The 18,467-nt window shown below is 35.9% G+C and overlaps 1 protein-coding gene across 1 annotated transcript in view; it reads left to right on the top strand.

The window, feature by feature from the left end:
- The window catches only part of rxfp2 (relaxin/insulin-like family peptide receptor 2), a 112,341-nt gene that overhangs the window by 70,846 nt on the left and 23,028 nt on the right, over positions 1 to 18,467 (top strand). Inside the window, exons 9-15 of the mRNA XM_015380063.1 lie at positions 4,958 to 5,032; positions 9,748 to 9,819; positions 11,252 to 11,323; positions 13,580 to 13,654; positions 15,390 to 15,461; positions 16,614 to 16,685; positions 16,795 to 17,024. Of these exons, the coding sequence (XP_015235549.1) occupies positions 4,958 to 5,032; positions 9,748 to 9,819; positions 11,252 to 11,323; positions 13,580 to 13,654; positions 15,390 to 15,461; positions 16,614 to 16,685; positions 16,795 to 17,024 (668 nt within the window). The remainder of the gene's footprint in view (positions 1 to 4,957; positions 5,033 to 9,747; positions 9,820 to 11,251; positions 11,324 to 13,579; positions 13,655 to 15,389; positions 15,462 to 16,613; positions 16,686 to 16,794; positions 17,025 to 18,467) is intronic.

The following is an 18,467-nucleotide window of genomic DNA, read 5'->3' as shown; positions in this document are numbered from 1 at the left end:
AAATTAAAAGTCCAATCAATGAGTCAGTTGTTTTTGCTGGTTTCTAAACACAGATGCTTTTTAGATTATTAATGATCCTTTCACTCCCTGACTTGCAATGCAATCTTTTATTGGTGTAGCTAAAACATTTTTTTTTATATAAATACTGTCAGTTTTAAAGCATAAATCATGCAGGAGAGTGTGATGAATTTTGGTGGCAAAGGACCAAAGGTTCAAAAGGATATTGGCAGGTGCATTTAAAAAAAGGATATATTCTTAGCGAATAGGGATAAACTTACTGGATACAAGGGACAAAGGTAACAGCATGGGAAAATAAACATAGGACCAGACAATGAGGGAATAGACTGAAAAAACAATTCAAATACAACAGGGATTAACAGAAAACAAGGGAGTGCAAATAATTGAAATGTTGACAGTGTGGATCGTGACAGGAAGATGTCATTTTTCCATAAATGTTTGCTGTTTTTTAATTATATTTATTTTATTCAGCCAAAGACTTATTCTTGCAGAGGTTAACATCCCATAAGGCTAATCGGATGTCACAGAACTGAATAAGGCCTCTGATTTAATAAGAGAATGAAGATTTCTGGCATAGACGTCATCAGATCACACAAACAGAGATGAAGATGTAATAAGCCTCTGTGTTTGCAAAGGATCATGGGAGTTTAGCTACATTGCCAAAGTTTTCTTGACTGCTGGTGGATAAACGAATCCCCACTTTTATAAAGACTTTCTTTAATTTTCTTTTATACCTCATCCAGCTTTATGAAAGCCATCTTGGTGATTTTTGTTTAAGTTTAAACAAACAACCAAAACTGAAGCCAGCATATATTCATTAGCTGGGGGTCTGAAATGTAAAATAAGAAATCACCTTTTAATCTAAAAGCAACAGTAAATGCATGTGATAAGTTCATTTTCTGTTTTATTATCTTTTATATCACTTCGCTTTTTCACTGAGATTAATCTCTATGGTGTACATGATACATTGCTGAGTATATAGCTGGATTCAAGAGGTTCAACACTTCCTGATGGCTCATCTGGATGTTTGGGGGAAGATGATGTGTGTGCCATCTGTCTTGGTAAACTGGCTGAAAAGATTTTAGTATCTCCTTTGAAATCTTTGATGTTTTGTCATCCTATAATCTCAGACTGTGATGTATTCTTTTTGGAATTTAAAGGCTAAACTGACATCTGCAGATGATTGTTCAGTGGAGGTAAAAGTATGCATGTTTTTAAGAGTCTCTTCCCATGTACTCGAATACAAATAAATAATAAAAGCCACCTATTTTGCACAACTGCTAAAACCAGAATCAGAATCAAGTTTATTGCCAAGTAGTTTTGCACTTACAAGGAATTTGACTTGGTGCAGCCAAATATATATATATATTCAGAATCTATAGCTATATACAATATAAAACATACAATCATACTGTATATAGCTATTTTCTGTATACACACTAATTCAATTTCATTGATCTAACATTGGAGAAATTTATCTCTGGAGACATTAAATGTCACACAGGAGGTCTGGAGATGCTACGTTGGAGTAGCTTCTGAGGTCCTGAACTGTGGTGAGAGACAGACAGTGTCAGTGTCCCTGTGGTCTCTATGCCATGTTGATAAGGCTGATAGCAGATGGGAAGAAACTGTTCTTATAGCATGAGCAACCACAACAAGTGTCCTTTGAAGCTGACCAGCCAGGCTGTTGAATGCTCGACAGGAGGCCAAGTAGTCTTGGAGGTGGGACCCAATCCGGTTGAAAGAAAAACATGCTCCAAAGAGTTTTCCACTGCAATGTCTTTATTTTTTTTTCTGGTGCAGCAAATCAACCAAACCCCACCAACACAGGACAATGGCAAACATGTTTCTTATATAGAGGTGAACTAAATTGGAAGAAACCCTTATAAAAGGATATACAGCTGCAATATAACAAGAAAAAATAAATAAATAAATGAACAGCTAATGAAGGAGCACATTTACCAATCAAGACAAAACTGAAATATTTTAATTCAACCCAAACAAATACTCAAAACGTAACTTCAATTCTCCAATGGTGGACTCCTGTGCGCACCTGCCTGGAGAGGGAAACAGAAGAGGTGAGCTTTGATATTTTACCTCTTTAACTCATGCATTTCGCTTTTAGGAATAGTTAAGCAAAAAATATTAAAAGTGAAATCAACATACCTTTTTACAAAAAAGAAAACAAGATGAGGCCTACCAAAGAAATCACATCCCAAACTAATCAACTGCACCAAAAACAAACTAATCTACAAAGCCAGTATCTGTGTTCAACTGTTATCTTTATTCAATATACAGGTAACAACGGCTCATTGTTACGCAGGCAATGAGGAAAATAACATCGCAGATGGCCGTGGTGCTCTGGTAGACAGCTAAACCTCAGCTGTGGGGTATTTCTCTTCATTACCATGAACACAGCAAATGTTTACTGAAGCATCAGATATCCATGACTAGTTTACATGGCAATGTTCAATAAGAAAGTCACATTTTAAGAAAGAGCCATCCAACTTTCTTTTTTTTTTTTTTCAGTTTGTCACAAGCCCTAGAGACACAGCATGCAGGATGGACAGGATGTTCTAGTCAGATTAGACTAACACTGATTTATTTTGTCCTTGCATATCATTGGGTCAGAGGTGATAGGAAAACAAATGGACGTTGATCCAAGGCTCTAATTCAGGCCAATCAAACTGATCATCTTCAACAAGGACTGAGATTTGAAATTTTCTGTCCACGGATCTTCTTTATCCAGATAATCTGCCTGAACTTAAGCTACTTTGCAAAGAAAGATTCTTAATTCAAGGGGCAAATCATTTTCAAGCTTTTCTTGGATGACTAGGTAGATCCGAATTCAATCTTATTCGTTAAAAATGGAAATCCTTCTCCTTACATTCTCAATATGTATGAGAATGTGGGTACTGTTTACCTTGTTCTTTTTATGTATTTTAGATATGATCTCTTTTTTTTCTTTCTTTCTTTTTTAACAGTGTCCTGTCTGGTAATGTGGCAATAAGAATAATTGTCTTGATGCCAAAAAGAGCCCAACAGATTTTACTTTAACAAGTGGAGCAGTAAGGGTATGGCCATAGTGTTCCGATTGATTTATGCATATAAATAGTTTTATTATACTTAATGAAGGGAGTATTACAGATTATATGGTCATTATAATGTTAGTAGAACAGGAAAGGAAAAACATAAAAAAGGGAGAAAAGATAAAAGAAAGAGGAGACAAAAGGGAGATAACGATTAAACATCTTCAGTCTGCTTCATCACCTGCAAAGAGATGTAAAGAGAACAGCATAACCAAAGGATATAGTATAAGAGATACAATAAAGTAACACCTTGATGCTATAGCTGAAGTATAACTAGTATTAGATATGATTTCTTAAATTATCCTGCATTTTAATATCTAATCCACCCATCAAGTACATTTTTCAGCATTAGACACCTTGAATTTTACTAGAAGCATATCTGACTTTGACTGACTTTGGAAAATTGCTTACAGTTGTTTTCTGCTTTAAACTTGCTTACAGGCTGTCTGGATGAGACTTGTTTTTGTCCTTGTTTGTTTTTTCTTTCTGGGGTATGTTCACCGCTCGGATACATCACAGCATGTGTCCGTCTAAAACTCAGGCTCGATGCTTGAACTCATAAGTGTTCTGATTCTCATCGCCTCTTCAAAGGGTGTTTGTCGGTCCCCGGTGAGGACTACGCTAGAAAGGACCAGATGGGGTTTTGTTTCTTTCTAAAACTCTCATTACCTCTGAAGTGTTGCCACCTAAAGTATGAGAAATTTTTAAGCTGATGGACGGCACATAATAAATAGTGCATTAATTATCTGTATCTGCAAAATTCAAGGCTCCTGGGGGTCTTTTTTTTTTTTTATCTGACCAAAGCAAATATTTACATGTGATCCTCTAAAATTGATAAGTTGCTGGCAAATCATAATACTCATCCTCCTTCTAACTGTCGACTATCTCCAAACAGATTAAAGGTGTTTTTGTTCTTCTGTCTATAGCCTTTACACCTTCTGCTAGAAATGATAGAAATGAAGCTGCAAGGGCAAGGACTGTGGAGAGAAAGTCATAAACTTGTTGACTAAGAAGAGGCGGAATCATAAAATGGTGACAAGCAAAGAAGAGAGTGATTTTATAAAGCAGCCGTGGGAGGATGTTTTAATGTTTTCATGAGGGTGCTACAGTGGGTGAGCCATTTAGAATTCATTGCAAAAGGTAGGTCAGAAAACAACAGTTCTGGCACGATAGATTAGATAAAGTCCAACTAGCTGCAGTGTGGGAATATCATCAAGTAGACAAAATGTTACCAAAACGGAGAAGTATGTCACCCTAATCTGTGTGATTCATTTTTTTTGGAGTTTCAAGTAAAAAACACATTTTTAATATAGAGTCGACTTTTTCTGTTGTTATGCTTCTTGTTTTGTTTAGTTTTTTACCTGCAAACTGAAAACATAAGGAAATTGAATGTCTTCTGAGAACTCTGTGGGATATAATACTTTGTAAAATTAAATATACCATAAAAACTTGTTCACGCCTAGTGGGCACCAGCATTCAACACTGAATACTCGGATGTCTTATAGTCTTTTGTTTTGCATAGGTTGCTTAAATATTAAAGGCAAACCTTCCCATCTTTTCTACAATGATCATATATCAAAGTATATTCAGTCAGAAGAAAGTGCATGAAACAAACAAACAAAAAAAGCAAGTTTCATTTTCTGGGCTCATAAAGTATTCACTAGAGTTTATTTCACTGTGAATTTCGTTTGACCTCAGTCTGAGTCATTCTACCCTCTCCACTTAGAGGCTGGAGTACAACCAGTGTAAGAAAAGGATGTTCAAGTTGCAAGTCACAGTGATCAAAGCAGCTGCTCTCACCGTGTAAAGTCTAATCTCTGTGCTGTGAAATGTCCCCTTTCTCTCCTCAGATCGATGGTGCGCACTTCGCTGCAGCAGCTCCCTCATCCCAGCTTCTGTCAACACATGCCTGCCCTGGACTGGCTGTGAGTCTGCTCTGACAGTGTACTTGTTTGTATGCAGGTGTGTAGTGTGGGATTCGGTTGATGTTTGTATGCTCAAAGGGGAGAGTGAGTGTCTTTTTATTGTGTGCACGTGAGTGAATATAAGCACATATTAAAAAGGATGCAGAGAGAGGTTTTTTATTGACGGGCACCTTCAGCTAATGTCACAGTGGTCGGTCAGCTTGACCAGCCGCAGGAGATGCAGCATGAGCCTCAAAATCCACTATAACCTCATGTTGTCTGTAGCTTTTTTGTCTGAATTACTGGAGCAGACTATAGAAAACCCCCAGGCTTTCATTTTCTTTTGGATTAGAACATTTATAGTATGAAATCGAATTTAAATTAAACTCAAGCTCACACCTGTTCAAATGAATTATTTCTGATCTCTCTCTGATAAGGCGTATCTTCATAAAGAAAGAAAATCCAGACTACTGTGACATACGAATCCACAGATCACTAGGCAGTTGTTATACTGGAAGATTCTTATCACTTGTTATCTAGTGCACTTGTTAAAAATAGCAGTCTCAACACAAGTAATCTCCAGAACACGTATCCCGCTGCCTTCAACACTCTAATCCATTTCACAAGTCCAGATATTCTTGTTTTCATGCTGTTTGACTGCATCTCTGAGGGCAATAACGACGATTCAACAGAGGCTTGTAAGTGCTAACAACTGTTATCCTGCTTCAGAAGCACCTTCATTTTTTTTATTTACTCCTTTTCCGATTAAAACGTTTATTTCATAGGAAAGGTTTAAAGTCGTAGGGAAGTCATATTTAAATGTCAAATCATTCTGGCTTAAACATATATAAAAATGTACTCTGTTTCAGCCCATATTGTCCCAAAAGTTGGAAAATTTGTATTTAAAAAAAAAATTAAAATCTGTGGGGATTTTTTTTGTCATTTTATGCAGGCCAGTTAGTTATACGTCAGCTTGTACACCGAAATTTGGCCAATCATATATCAAATGTCATCTGTCAGTCATTTTTTTTTCAGTCATAGCATCAAGATTCATTTGTACTAATGTGCTAATATACGCAACAATTAAACTTTACATCCCAGTGTTCATTAGGAAGGACGTTTGTGTCTTCGGCAGGTGTAGAGCTAACATAACTGGCAGCATTGCGAAGCAAGGGCTCAAACTTGTACGGCTGTAAGCCTTCTACACCAAACCAAGCTTCTGCTGCCCTGGCGTCCTCTTCCACAACATCTTCATCCCCACTTTCCTCCTCTAAATAAAGAATGTATGACGGAGGAGACTCATCCACGACCTCCGACACAAAACTGTCCTCTTGCATGTTTTTGCCGTCCATAGAAGTCCTTAAAAGTGCCGTTGCTAAGTGCAACATGGTCCCAAAGTAATTTCCCATTGGGAACCTACTAGCACTAAGCTGCTAACTGGTTATCAAGATGCCTCCGATAAATTGTCCACAACCAACCTTGCTTGCGAACCTTCTGCCACAACAATCCCGCCCCCTTGATAAACGACCAATCACATTCACTTTATTTACTTGTGTAAAGTCGGACACCACTCGGGAGAATTCGAAACTGCAAAGGTTGGAACAGCCGCTTTCCTACGATTTTAACGCTAACAGTGTCTGGTTGCTTAGCTTATGGCATGCTTTATTTGTTAGAAAAACCCTGAGGAACTTTGAAGTCACCTTCTTTGCTGACGTGCTTGCTTTGGGAGCTGGATGATTGTGACAATTTTTTTAGGTTTTGGGTGCTTTGACTGGTTTTGTTGTTTAAAAGCAACCTGCTCGTTCCCTGGTGATACAAGCAGAGTTACACTCACTGGCCACTTTATTCTATTTGGCTTTTCAATTACCTGTTAGCAAGAATAAGCTATTTCAAAGCAGCAACTCAGTTGATGCTATTAGGCATTGAGAAGTGGTGAGAACAACGTGCTAATGTTTAACCCATTTGGGAAATTGGGGAAAAGAGGATTTACGTGACTTTGGACAAGGCACAGTTGTTGTTTTCAGATAGGCTGGTAAGAGTATTTCATAAACTACTAATTTACTGGGGGGACAGTCAGAAAAGGAACCTTTGAATGGTAGTCATGTGAATATAGGAGCTACGGTTATGTCAGAGGTCAGACGAGAAAGCACAGACTGGTGGAATATAATAGAAAGAGAACATGATTTAAATAACCACTGTTTACAGCGTAAACATGGAGAATCCAATCACATTGAACCTTGAAATAAAAGCCAAAGAAGAGCACCCAGCTGATGAACCCTGTCAACTGAGAAGAGGGAACTAAGCTGCAGTTCACACTGGTTCACCATAATTGATCATGCAAAATCAACATTCTTGAGCTTTTAACCTTGTTATGGTGCTATCCCTCAATCAAAATCATGCACAAAGTGGTATTTCATTTGATATAAGCATCTTGATTTAATCTTCATTAGTTCGGCTGTCTGAATAGACCCCCCCTTCTCTGAAAGCACTGATATTAGACCCGCTGTGCCTGCACTGTAAACAAATGCAGACTTTCTTTGATCAGGGAGGGCATATGTAAAGCAGAGCATGATGATTCCAGCTTAAATTTCAGACAAAGTGGTTCTTTTAGTAGCTAATCTTCATAGGGCCGCAACCTATCCTTTTTTTTTTAGCTAATATTTAAGTTATGAATCTTTTTGGGGAGCCCTGAGAAGTATTAGACCTTGTTCAGCCTTCAGAAAAAATGTGTTATAATGACATCATGGAATATGTGGCACCCATATGAGGAGAATTTGCTTTGCTTGGAAGGAAAGTGTTTTTCTTCATGGTTGAAAGAAAAAAATATAAATTTTACAATAAAATATTATCAACATGGGGCTTAAGGCATTATTTTGAAGTATATTTGCCTATAGATGAACATGGAAGGCTTAAAAAGCATGATATAGGACCCTTATTAGATTGAAAAATGTGGAATGAGCTGCACCATGCAGATGAAGGAGCCAGATTTTAATGTAAACAAGATGAGAGCCTCCATTAATCCTGCTTGGTCACAGTTAAAGCTGATTGTGGTGACCACTGTGTCCATAGCTATTTCCAATGGAATAATACACCATGTCAAAAGGCTCAAGTAATGTAGATGCATTTTGTTAACATGACCATAGGATTACTGTACGGTTCATTAGAATTAACCCCACAGTCACCAGATCCCAATGATGAGATCACATGAGAGATGTAAGGAAACAAAGGATTTTAATGGATGGCTTACATATCTGTGCACACTGTGTGATGCAATCATGTCAATATGGGACAGAATACAACGGAATATAAAGGCCAAGCCCACCAGTGGAGAAACTCATAAGAAAAGCAAAAACAGAGTGTATTTGATAGTGAGATTTGTTGACTGCAGTCCACTTTGGAACTAGTTTTGCTTGTGGTTAATTAAATTGATTTAAGGGGTCTCCAGGCAGCTAAAGCCTGTCAGTAACCTGATAGATTTGTTTTACCTATGAAATAGGAATACACTGCAAATAAAATGTTCTTCCACTACAAAACTACATAAATACATTTTTACTAGGATACATGATTTAATGAAATATATATGACAGAGAAACTGATTATGTGATCCCAATATTATTTTGAGCTCTACTTTAAGTGACTCTTAATATTTAGGCTTTAATCCATTTCTCTAAAGCCTTCATTGAATCCTAGGAATTAAGGAATAACTGACCAATATTACATTTTTTCTTTATAACTTCCCAAATCCACATATCGATTAATAAAGTAACAATGATTATGGCAAACTACGCAGCTGAAACCATCTTAGTCCCTGCTGGCGATGGCCAGTTTCTTGTTTCTGTGCCAGGCCAGTTAGAGCTGAGAAATGTTTACAAAAAGCCAGAACTAATTTTTGTGCAAAGACATAAATAAACTGTTGTCTTAATAGGGAGTGTTTTAAACTGGTCTAACCTCTTCCTGTCAGACAGATGTCATTTTGCACATGTAGGCTGTGGATTCAGTGTTCGTCAAAGTGATGTCAGGTGTTCTACAGGGTTTTGGACTTGGACCAATCCTGTTTTGTCTTATTATGCTTTGCCTTGAAAATATGATCTGGAAAACCTTATTTATAGCTTGATATGTATGCTAATAATCAGCTAGTTTTATCTGTTAATATCTTTAATACCACCTGCATTTCCTCCCATTCTTTGTAAATGAGCCAACTATGTATTTAGTTATATAAAAGTCAGAGATTGTGATTTAATTCTTACTCCTGATTACTTTGACATTGAATGCAATGATTACCCTCTACAGAATTTTAAACAGGATCTGTTTTATATATCTGATTTTCTTACATACAACATTCTTTACAGCATTTATTAAACAAATCTGAAAAATCACAATCCTAAACTGACGTTTTAAAATGTAATATAAGATGTGATGCGATTGTAGCTTGATGTCAAAATAAATTCCTAAACCTCTGCAGTTAGTAAAAATGTTGAAGCCCAAGCTTTGAATCTAGAAAAATACCATCACACCTTTGCAGTCCCCCTAGATCGGGATAAATTATTCTATGCCCAGAATGTTATGTTGCTTTCCTTTCATTCACCATTTATAACACTTATATTTATTTAAATCTACCGGGTTTAAACTTTTTCTTGTCTGATGTTTGTACCTACATCAATGTTCAGATTTTCTTCTACATTATATCCTGTCAGACAAAAAGCTCTTTTTTGTCTTGTATTTCTCTCTAATCCCAGAGATCTTGAGGGAAACCAGATTCATACTCTTAACTATTCCATCCTGAAGACATGCAGCAGACTTGAAGTCCTGTGAGTATATGATGGAGAAGCATCACTTTTTTTTTGTCCTTTTGTAACTTTTATGCAGAATGTAGGAGCAATCTGGCCACATGTGAATGTTAAAAATAACTTTCCACTGCAGTTATGTAGTCATCCTCTGAATATAACAGTTTAGTTAAAAAACTAAAAAAAACATTGGATTTGTTAGAGCCCATGCAGACTTAGCTTTTGTAACAACACAGGTTTTGTGTTGCATAAGCTGACAGTTCGGGCTGCTCTAATTGAAATATTACATTTTCAGTAAAGTTCAGCTGGTCAAACTAAAATCAATCACTGTGCAAAAACAATCTTACTTTAACGGTTTTGTTCTGCTCTTGATGCAGAAATGAAATACTGCCCTCAACTGTTTAAGACACTGGATAAACTGTCTTGATTATCAAAAGATTGTGACAATTTAAAATGTTTTGTGCTGGACAAAATTTCCAGTGTTTCGGGATCCTAAAAATGCTTCCACTTAGCTGACAGTCATGTGTTAGATATATTTATGGACATCTAATAAACACAAATTTGTTTTTTTCTTTTCATCCCAAGTCATTATTGTCATATTCCTCTTTTTTTAGTGCGCAGAAAAACACTTCCAGCTACATGCTGTGGTTTTGGCAGATTGTGCGAAAGTAAATCAGGAAGAAACAGGATGAACAAATATTAGTAAATAACTAAATGTCAGCAACTTTTTGGCTGAAGCATCAGCTTACATAGGTTTACAGCAAAGCAGAGTGCATTTATTTTTGTAGTACAATTAAACTAATAAAACACATTATGGGTATTTAATATACTTAGCGTGATTCAAGTCCTTATTTCAGTTAATGATTAATGTTTTCTGCTTATAGCTAACAAAAACACAACTATGGGATTTGATAATGACATCAGACCGATTAAACATTTTCTTACAAGAATGTGAGTTTTATGAAAAGACATTTAATACCTGATTAGTTGTATTTTTAAATGGGTCAATGTCCTGCTGGTTTGACCACCTCACTCCTTGTTCAAGAATTTTGCCTCCTTTAACAGGTTTTCTTCCTGAATTTCCCCTTTTTTAGCTCCACCCGACTTTCTGTGAACCCTGTGCAGCAGGATATTGGCCCTAAACAAGCATTTAGAGCTTTTAACAAAACGTTTTTCACAGCAGATGATTTTGATTTTTAATCCTTTCTTTGTATTTGTAATAACAATGTTGAATGCATGTGTATGTATTTCTCAATCTCATTACCAAAAACTTTAAATTTAAAGTTAAACTTTAAAGCAGAACATATTTTTAAGGTGAACGAGAGTTTGTTTTTCACAGAGCTTCCCAGATTCACAGTAGGTTTGGTTTCATAAAGCCACAGCAGGAATCCAGCACAGCATGTTTTATTACATAACAGCATTTTATGATTTCTGACTACAAATTTGTTCTGCTCAGATTACTCATGGACAACAAGATCACAAGAGTCCCTGAAAACACCTTCCAGTCTCTATGGAAGCTTGCTGAACTGTGAGTACTTTTTGTTTTTGTCATTAGGTGCACAGGAACTATTTACATCTGCACACAGGTGCTCAAATTAATAATAATAGAAAATAAACTTGATTGATCTCATATTGGAGAAATTTACCCCGGGTAGCAATCAGGGTTTAAGGGTCTTGCTCAGAGAGCCAGAGTGGAAGTCTGAGAGTGGGTTTCAAACTCACAACTTCAGAATTCCAAGCCCTATGCCCTAACCAGTAGGCCGGTTCCCCTAAATTAAGTAAAAATTACTTCATTTGAGACTGAAATTCATGCTCTTTGCTTCTACATCAGGTTGATGAATGTTTTTTTTTCCATAGTTTTCTTTCATTAGGTTGTTTATCAAAGATATTCTGCAACTTTACAACAATAGCAATGCCATTTGTCAAAAGCTAAATTAATATATAATCCTTAAACATTGCTATTAAAAATAATTAATTGTTGCCATTAATTGTTTATTGCTTCAATTTAAAGGACATTTCAAAGACAGTTTCTTTGTTTTTGGTAAAAACCATTAATATTAATAGGAGAATTGATTCAGACTTCTAAGATATATTTTTTAACACTGCCCTAGTTCATGGCACTACAAAAACCATCATCTAGGCAACCTGTTTTAATCCAGCACTAGCAGAGGGATTCAACATCTTGACCTGTCACAGGAACAACAACACCTCCAGGGGACCAGACAACCATACTGCTGACTCCTGAAGTGGCGTTCACAGTTCCTAATGTCAATAAGCAGATAACAGCTGGCTGCTGGGTGCTATTCCAGGATGTCCTTCAAGGCAGTGCTACTAAACTAAATGAAGTATTTACTGCCATTTTTAACATACTTGTAGGGTGGGTTATGCTTAAAAACAGCTGTCCAGGAGGCCTCCATTAAATACTGGCCAGTTCCCATGGTCCCAAAAACTAGGACAAAGTTTGTGTTCCCTCCAAATATTCAGCAGTAGCAGCACAAAGGCAAAGGAGTTTTTTTTTTTTTTTTTTTTCGTTATGCTATGTTTTTTAATTGGGGAGTAGAACAAAATGCTTTACATTATTTATAGTAGAGAACAAATCATACAAATGATCATATTTTGTTCACATATTTTTTCACCACCTCCAGCAGCCAATCATCAGACTATTAAACTGTATGGATTTCCGGCACCTGAAAAAAATTATGACAGAAAAACAAAAGTGGGGGGGGGGAATCCTGCTTTTCCTACATAAAACAGAGGTCCAAAACCTGACCAATTGTACGACTCAGACATGCTGCAGGAAAAAGTTCTGGCTAGACATATTGAGAACAAACAGTGAAAACCCCCAAGACAGAGTTGAGAGAACAAAACAACTTAATTTGCTTCATGGTCAAGATGTTTTAGTTTTAGTGGAGCATTTGGCTGCCTTAAAAGTCTTGAGATCCAGCACAGAGGTTTATTTTCAAAAAGCGTGTCCCTAAACAAGGAGACAGGGCTGTGAGATAATAGATAAGAGCAGAGCGTAGACATGTGTTAGAATATCCCAGTCAAAGCCATGCAGAAAGCCAACTGGGAATCTTTGGCACACTGCAAAAACAATCTAGAAATTTGTTAAAAAAAAAAAAAAAAAATCCTCAATTAAGTGTATTTCCCCTTAATTTAAGTAGGCACATAAGATGATCTGCCAATGGAATGAGTATTTTACTATTAAATTAAGATAATTAGATAATATGCAATGGAAATTAGACAATGCAATTGTTTTTTCCTATTTTAAGTGTAACTTTTTTTGTTCCATTAGTAAAGTGTCTCACTTACCTCCTTAATTCAAGAAAAAATGCTCTTATTTTAAGAAAAAATTACTTTTTGCAATTTCAATTTAAGTAGGACTTGGAAATTGATATGCACAGTTTGTTTCGATGCAATCTTACTGAGGTTAAGCCATTTGAAAAGGAAAAATGGACAAATATATTTTGATTTTGTAAAATAGTAGAGGTACATTTCAAAAAGACTGTAAGCTGTCCTTCCAAAATGTGGTTATGCAAATTATAGTCCAGTTAGATGGTATCAAAATCCTGACACGCTTTTCCTAATCTTATTTATACGATATTTAGAAAACCATGTGGGTATATCTAGCTGTAAAGTTGTGATGAAAAAGTAAGAAAAAAACAAGAAAGATAAATTATTAATACATTTTATTTAATGCTGTTACTGAATCACAATTCTTTATATATATGTGAAATATGCTAATTTTCCCTTTGTCCCTTTTTTTCTCTTTAATCCTGTTCAGAAACCTTTCTGGAAACAGGATCAATGAACTGCCAAAAAACACATTCAAGAGCCTCTCCAAGTCCCTCCTGAAACTGTGAGTGACTAATTTTACAAAGACTAAGAACTTCTTTATTATGTGAACATTGTGACCCTGAGTATTAGTAGTGAAGTCACTGTTTGAATTGGAGGTTTTAAGATAGGACTCAGAGAGTTTAATCCTGCTGGAGAGAAAAAAGGGAAAATCAAGTAGAACAGAACAGACTTTTTTTTTATTATGTGATAGGAAAATCATGAGACATGAAAATTTTGTTATTTAATCAGCTTCTTAACATTTGTCAAATATAATTTGTTTATAGTTAGTTAACTGAATATCAAAGAGAATTATATTATTCATTAATATAATAATAAAATAGTATTACAGTCTGGTAAATTTGCTATAAAAAGCCCTAATCAATACTCTATAGCAGAGGTCTTCAACAAGGGGTCCGCGACCCCTAGGGGGTCCGCGGAGGTACTGCATGGGGGTTGCGAAAGTCTTGATTGAGTCCTTTTTTTTATATTCCCTCCTGCAATTTTTTGCACTAATTAAAATGTCTTTAAATACACATTAACATGAATTCAACACACTGTAGTAAACAGATAAATGAAAGCAGAAGATGTCTTTCAGTCATCAATGCACACATTCAGCGACACACAGGTGCTCTTTCAAACCTGGGCACCGTTTCATTCACAACACCTGTCCCATCAACCAGGAATCAGATTCAGAAATACTTTAATAATCCCTGGGAGAAATTACTTTCGTTACATGACTCCATCAGTAATAGAGTGACTATAGGACCAGTTTGATATAACACAATTTCATACAATATATATAATTAAGGGGTCTCCGCTCATTCTCGCAATCAGTTTGGGGGTCCTTGGCTTTGAAAATGTTGAAGACCCCTGCTCTATAGTGAATAAACATGTTTTTTTCTTTTTTTATTAAATAATACAGTATTATATTAATAAGAGCAAAGCAGCAGTGGGTATAATACAAAAAAAAAACTTCCAAATAACTATCAGGAGTAATAAGACAGAAGAAAAAGTACACAAAACAGAGCAGACACTCAGATACATGAGTGTCTTTAATGAAAAATAGAAAAGAGCTTTAATTAAACAATTAAAACAGAAATCAAACAAGGATATATAAAATCTAAAAATATTTGAAAACCTTAAAAATTAATGGACGGACAAAGGGAGGGAGGGATGGAAAAAAGGAAAATGACTGAACTTAAATATTGTGTCATGTTTCTGAAAATAAAAATTGATTATTTAGAGTCATCACATCTAACGGCATGGGCATGAGGGTTTTTATTTTCTCCCTTAATGTATTTTAACGAGCTTCACACAAAGCAGCATTATTTTTCATTAAATGACGGGGGGCATACTTTGTTTTGAAGAATCGTAGGTAAATCTGCTGTTAAGTTAAGTTGGTGAAGATAAATCCAGCTGTGTAGAGCATAATCTATGTCGAGATTGCAGGGATCAAATAGCAGACAAAGACTACTACTTAAATGTTATTTTGTTATATTTAACTTACATTTTTTATAATAAAGATATGACATTAATTTGTATTACCCACACTTTAGGTAAGCTACTTATGTGAAGGGCATTATGAATGTTATTTAGTATTATCATTATTATTAGGATAATTGTTGTCATTATTACTTCCAACTACATGGCTTAGAACCTCATCTTTCTTTTATGGTCACTTTCAGACTGGCTGCATATTTTCTGTATTTTCAATTAGAATTCACATTGACTTTTCAACTAACCCTTTCTTTTTGTAGAAATATATCCTACAATCCCCTTCTCCGCATTCATCCAAGCCACTTCAATAGCCTGACACAGCTTCAGTCTCTGTAAGTATAGAAAGATACTCTTAAATATGCATCTCTGAACAATCCAATGTAATGGATTTATTTATCTTAAAACCAGGGACAATTCAAACTTTGATATCAATTTTTTATTTTTATTTTTACATATTTACCCATATTTAAGCAATAAAAATCCTGTGTAAGTAACAGTAGTAGTAACAATGATAGGGTATTAAAAATATGATGAAGGAGGTGTGGATACTGATGTATATTTCCATAAGACAGCTTTATTTCTCTCTCTATCAAACTTTCTTCTGCTGTTACTCTCTTCTTTTCTTTCTTCTCACTTCAATTCTTTAGCAGAACCTTTCAACTTTTATCGTTTATTCAGTCTCCTTTCTATCACTTTTTATTTTCCAACTCTCTTTTATCTTCTTTTTTTTCTTCAACAGGGTCACAATACAATTAAGATTTCCTTTTTTACATTTTACATTTAGAATATATTGAATTAGGAAAATTTCAACAAATAAAATTAGATATTTGTTTCAGATAAATCCATCAGAGCTGACAATTCTCCTAATTACATTGTATTATATATATATGTCAATGCCAACTTTAAAAAATAATGAATTGACTAGTTTTGTAAGTCGACAAAATGTCAAACTAATCTATACATTGTGTTCTTTTGGTAACAGCTCATGTACATTTAATCAGATGATTATATCTCCCCCTTCATCATTCTTTCGTCATGTAGTTTTTCTGTTATTTACAGTTTACCTCTATTTTCCGCAAAACAATACTAAATAAGAGACACAATTAAAATTACACATGAATATTGTTGTGATAAATGTTGAACCTGGCTAACAAAATTCTTTCTCATTTATAAAATATTAAAAAATTGGGAAGGTTTCTGGACTTTAACCTGGGATTTAATCAGAAACAGATTTCCCAGAAACAGGGCTGTCCTCAGAAATTACAGGCATCTGTTCATCTTACTTTAGTGACATATTGATTTCCTTTATCTATGAAAACAGTCCTCCTTCAAAAGCTAATATGTATTATGTATTCAATCTGAAACATATTTTAAAACATTAATGCAGCTTATGAAATTATTAAAGATAATTTTTATGTGTTTATTATATTGAGTCCCAACAGTATGCCTCCTGCTCTCTACTAAGGCATGATATTTGTATGCAGGGCTGTGGAGGGCATTGAAATCCCAGATATTCAGACAAAAATGTTCCTTCCCATGAAGAACCTCTCCCACATGTACGTACGATCCTAATAAAACACTGAATAACAAGTGTTTTGTTTAGATTTTCAATTTTAAGCATGTTTTATTTATTTTATTTTTTTTGCTTTCTTTTGTCAATATTAGCTATTTTAAGAAGTTCCAGTACTGCTCCTATGCCCCACATGTGAGGTCCTGCAAACCCAACACAGATGGCATCTCTTCCTTTGAGGACCTGTTGGCGAACATGGTGCTGCGAGTTTCTGTTTGGGTCATGGCTTTCATTACCTGCTTTGGTAATCTCTTAGTCATCGGCATGAGATCATTGATCCGTGCAGAGAACAACCTGCATGCCGCCTGCATCAAAGTCCTCTGCTGTGAGTATTGCACATCAATACACAGTAAATTTGATAGGAAAATCATTCATTGTCTAGTATTTTCTGAATACATCTGAGTTTTCAAGGGGTGGAAGTGGTTTTAAAAATCATACAGGTATTATATAAAACAATTAATGCTTGTAATTTTAAAAGATAACTTTTTTCAGATATAGACAAAGACAAAACTTTAAATACAGCTAAGTTACACTTTTGTAATTTAGATTTTGACCCTTTAGCTTCTCCATTTTGATTATTGAAGAAAAATAAGTACTAAGATAAATGTTCATGGCCAACTGGTATTTGATCATTAATATAAAATGAAAATACACAGACATTAGGCAGACAGACCGACTTGATTTATATTAGTGTTTATTGAATTTCTTAACAAATTTGCGAATCAGCAGCTAGAACAAAAAGGCTGCGGTCTCTGCAGAGGGAAAAACACAGGTTAACCCGGGCATATACTGTATGATTTTTCGTTGCACGCAGCTACAGCTAACACTGCTCTATGAAACTGTAGGGTTTAAGGGTTCGCAGCTCGCGATTTATGTTCTTACACTGTGCGGACTGACGCTGATGCAATCTATCTGCTCACATTGTATGTCTAAAAACCACATCGGGCTCAGCTCCGCAGTGAGATGGCAATACTCTGATTCGTCTATCCGGAAGCCAAATGAGTAGAAGAGGAATAGGAAGCTCACTATAGTGAAACGCGCTGCATTGGCAATTCGTGCAATTTTGTGCTGAAAGCCCTAAAAAGAAAAGGCAACGACATATTTGGACAAAGACATGGCTGAGAAACATGTCTAGTATGGTCTGTTAGTTTTACAGAAATAACTCAATGTCCCTTGCACCCCCGCCATGTTTATGTGTTTTTGTCTGAGAGGAAGAAAAAGAAGAATCCTTGTTTGCACATGCACACTGAACAATTTGCCCACAAACACCTTATGCGGGACTACTGAATTTCAAACATGTTTGAATTTCTTCAGACCGATTTCTGATCGGTAGGTGGAAATGAAAGGCTGATCATCCCTTGTTACCCCCTGCACACTACACGACACACAATCAGGCCTAAAGTTGGCCCGATCAAAAAATCTCGCACAACTGGAGAATTGTCCTGAAAAGAGCAAAAAATCTTATAGTGTAAGCCTGGCTTTAGTTACCACGAAACTTTGACAGAGGGCGATACAAGCATGTTAGTCACTAACCTGGTTATAAAGTTCAGTCCGAGCCCAGAGGAAGGAGTGGAATCCAGCCGGATGATTCTACACGCCAAAAGGATGAAGAGTTGACCAGACACCAGCAGATGAGGGAGATCAGGTATCCGAAGTGGTACTATAAGGAAATCCAAGCCGGGGTCAGGAGTAGGGTGGCCAGATGTCCGGCTTTAGGGCGGACAGTCCGGATTTTCATTGCACTGTCCGGCGTCCGGCGCTGCACCCA

This window comes from Cyprinodon variegatus, unplaced genomic scaffold, assembly GCF_000732505.1.
Source record: "Cyprinodon variegatus isolate N-32 unplaced genomic scaffold, C_variegatus-1.0 Scaffold207, whole genome shotgun sequence".
In the NCBI taxonomy this organism is placed as follows: domain Eukaryota; kingdom Metazoa; phylum Chordata; class Actinopteri; order Cyprinodontiformes; family Cyprinodontidae; genus Cyprinodon; species Cyprinodon variegatus.
The sequence above is the reverse complement of the archived record's forward strand: the minus strand, read 5'-3'. Positions and strand labels throughout refer to the sequence as shown.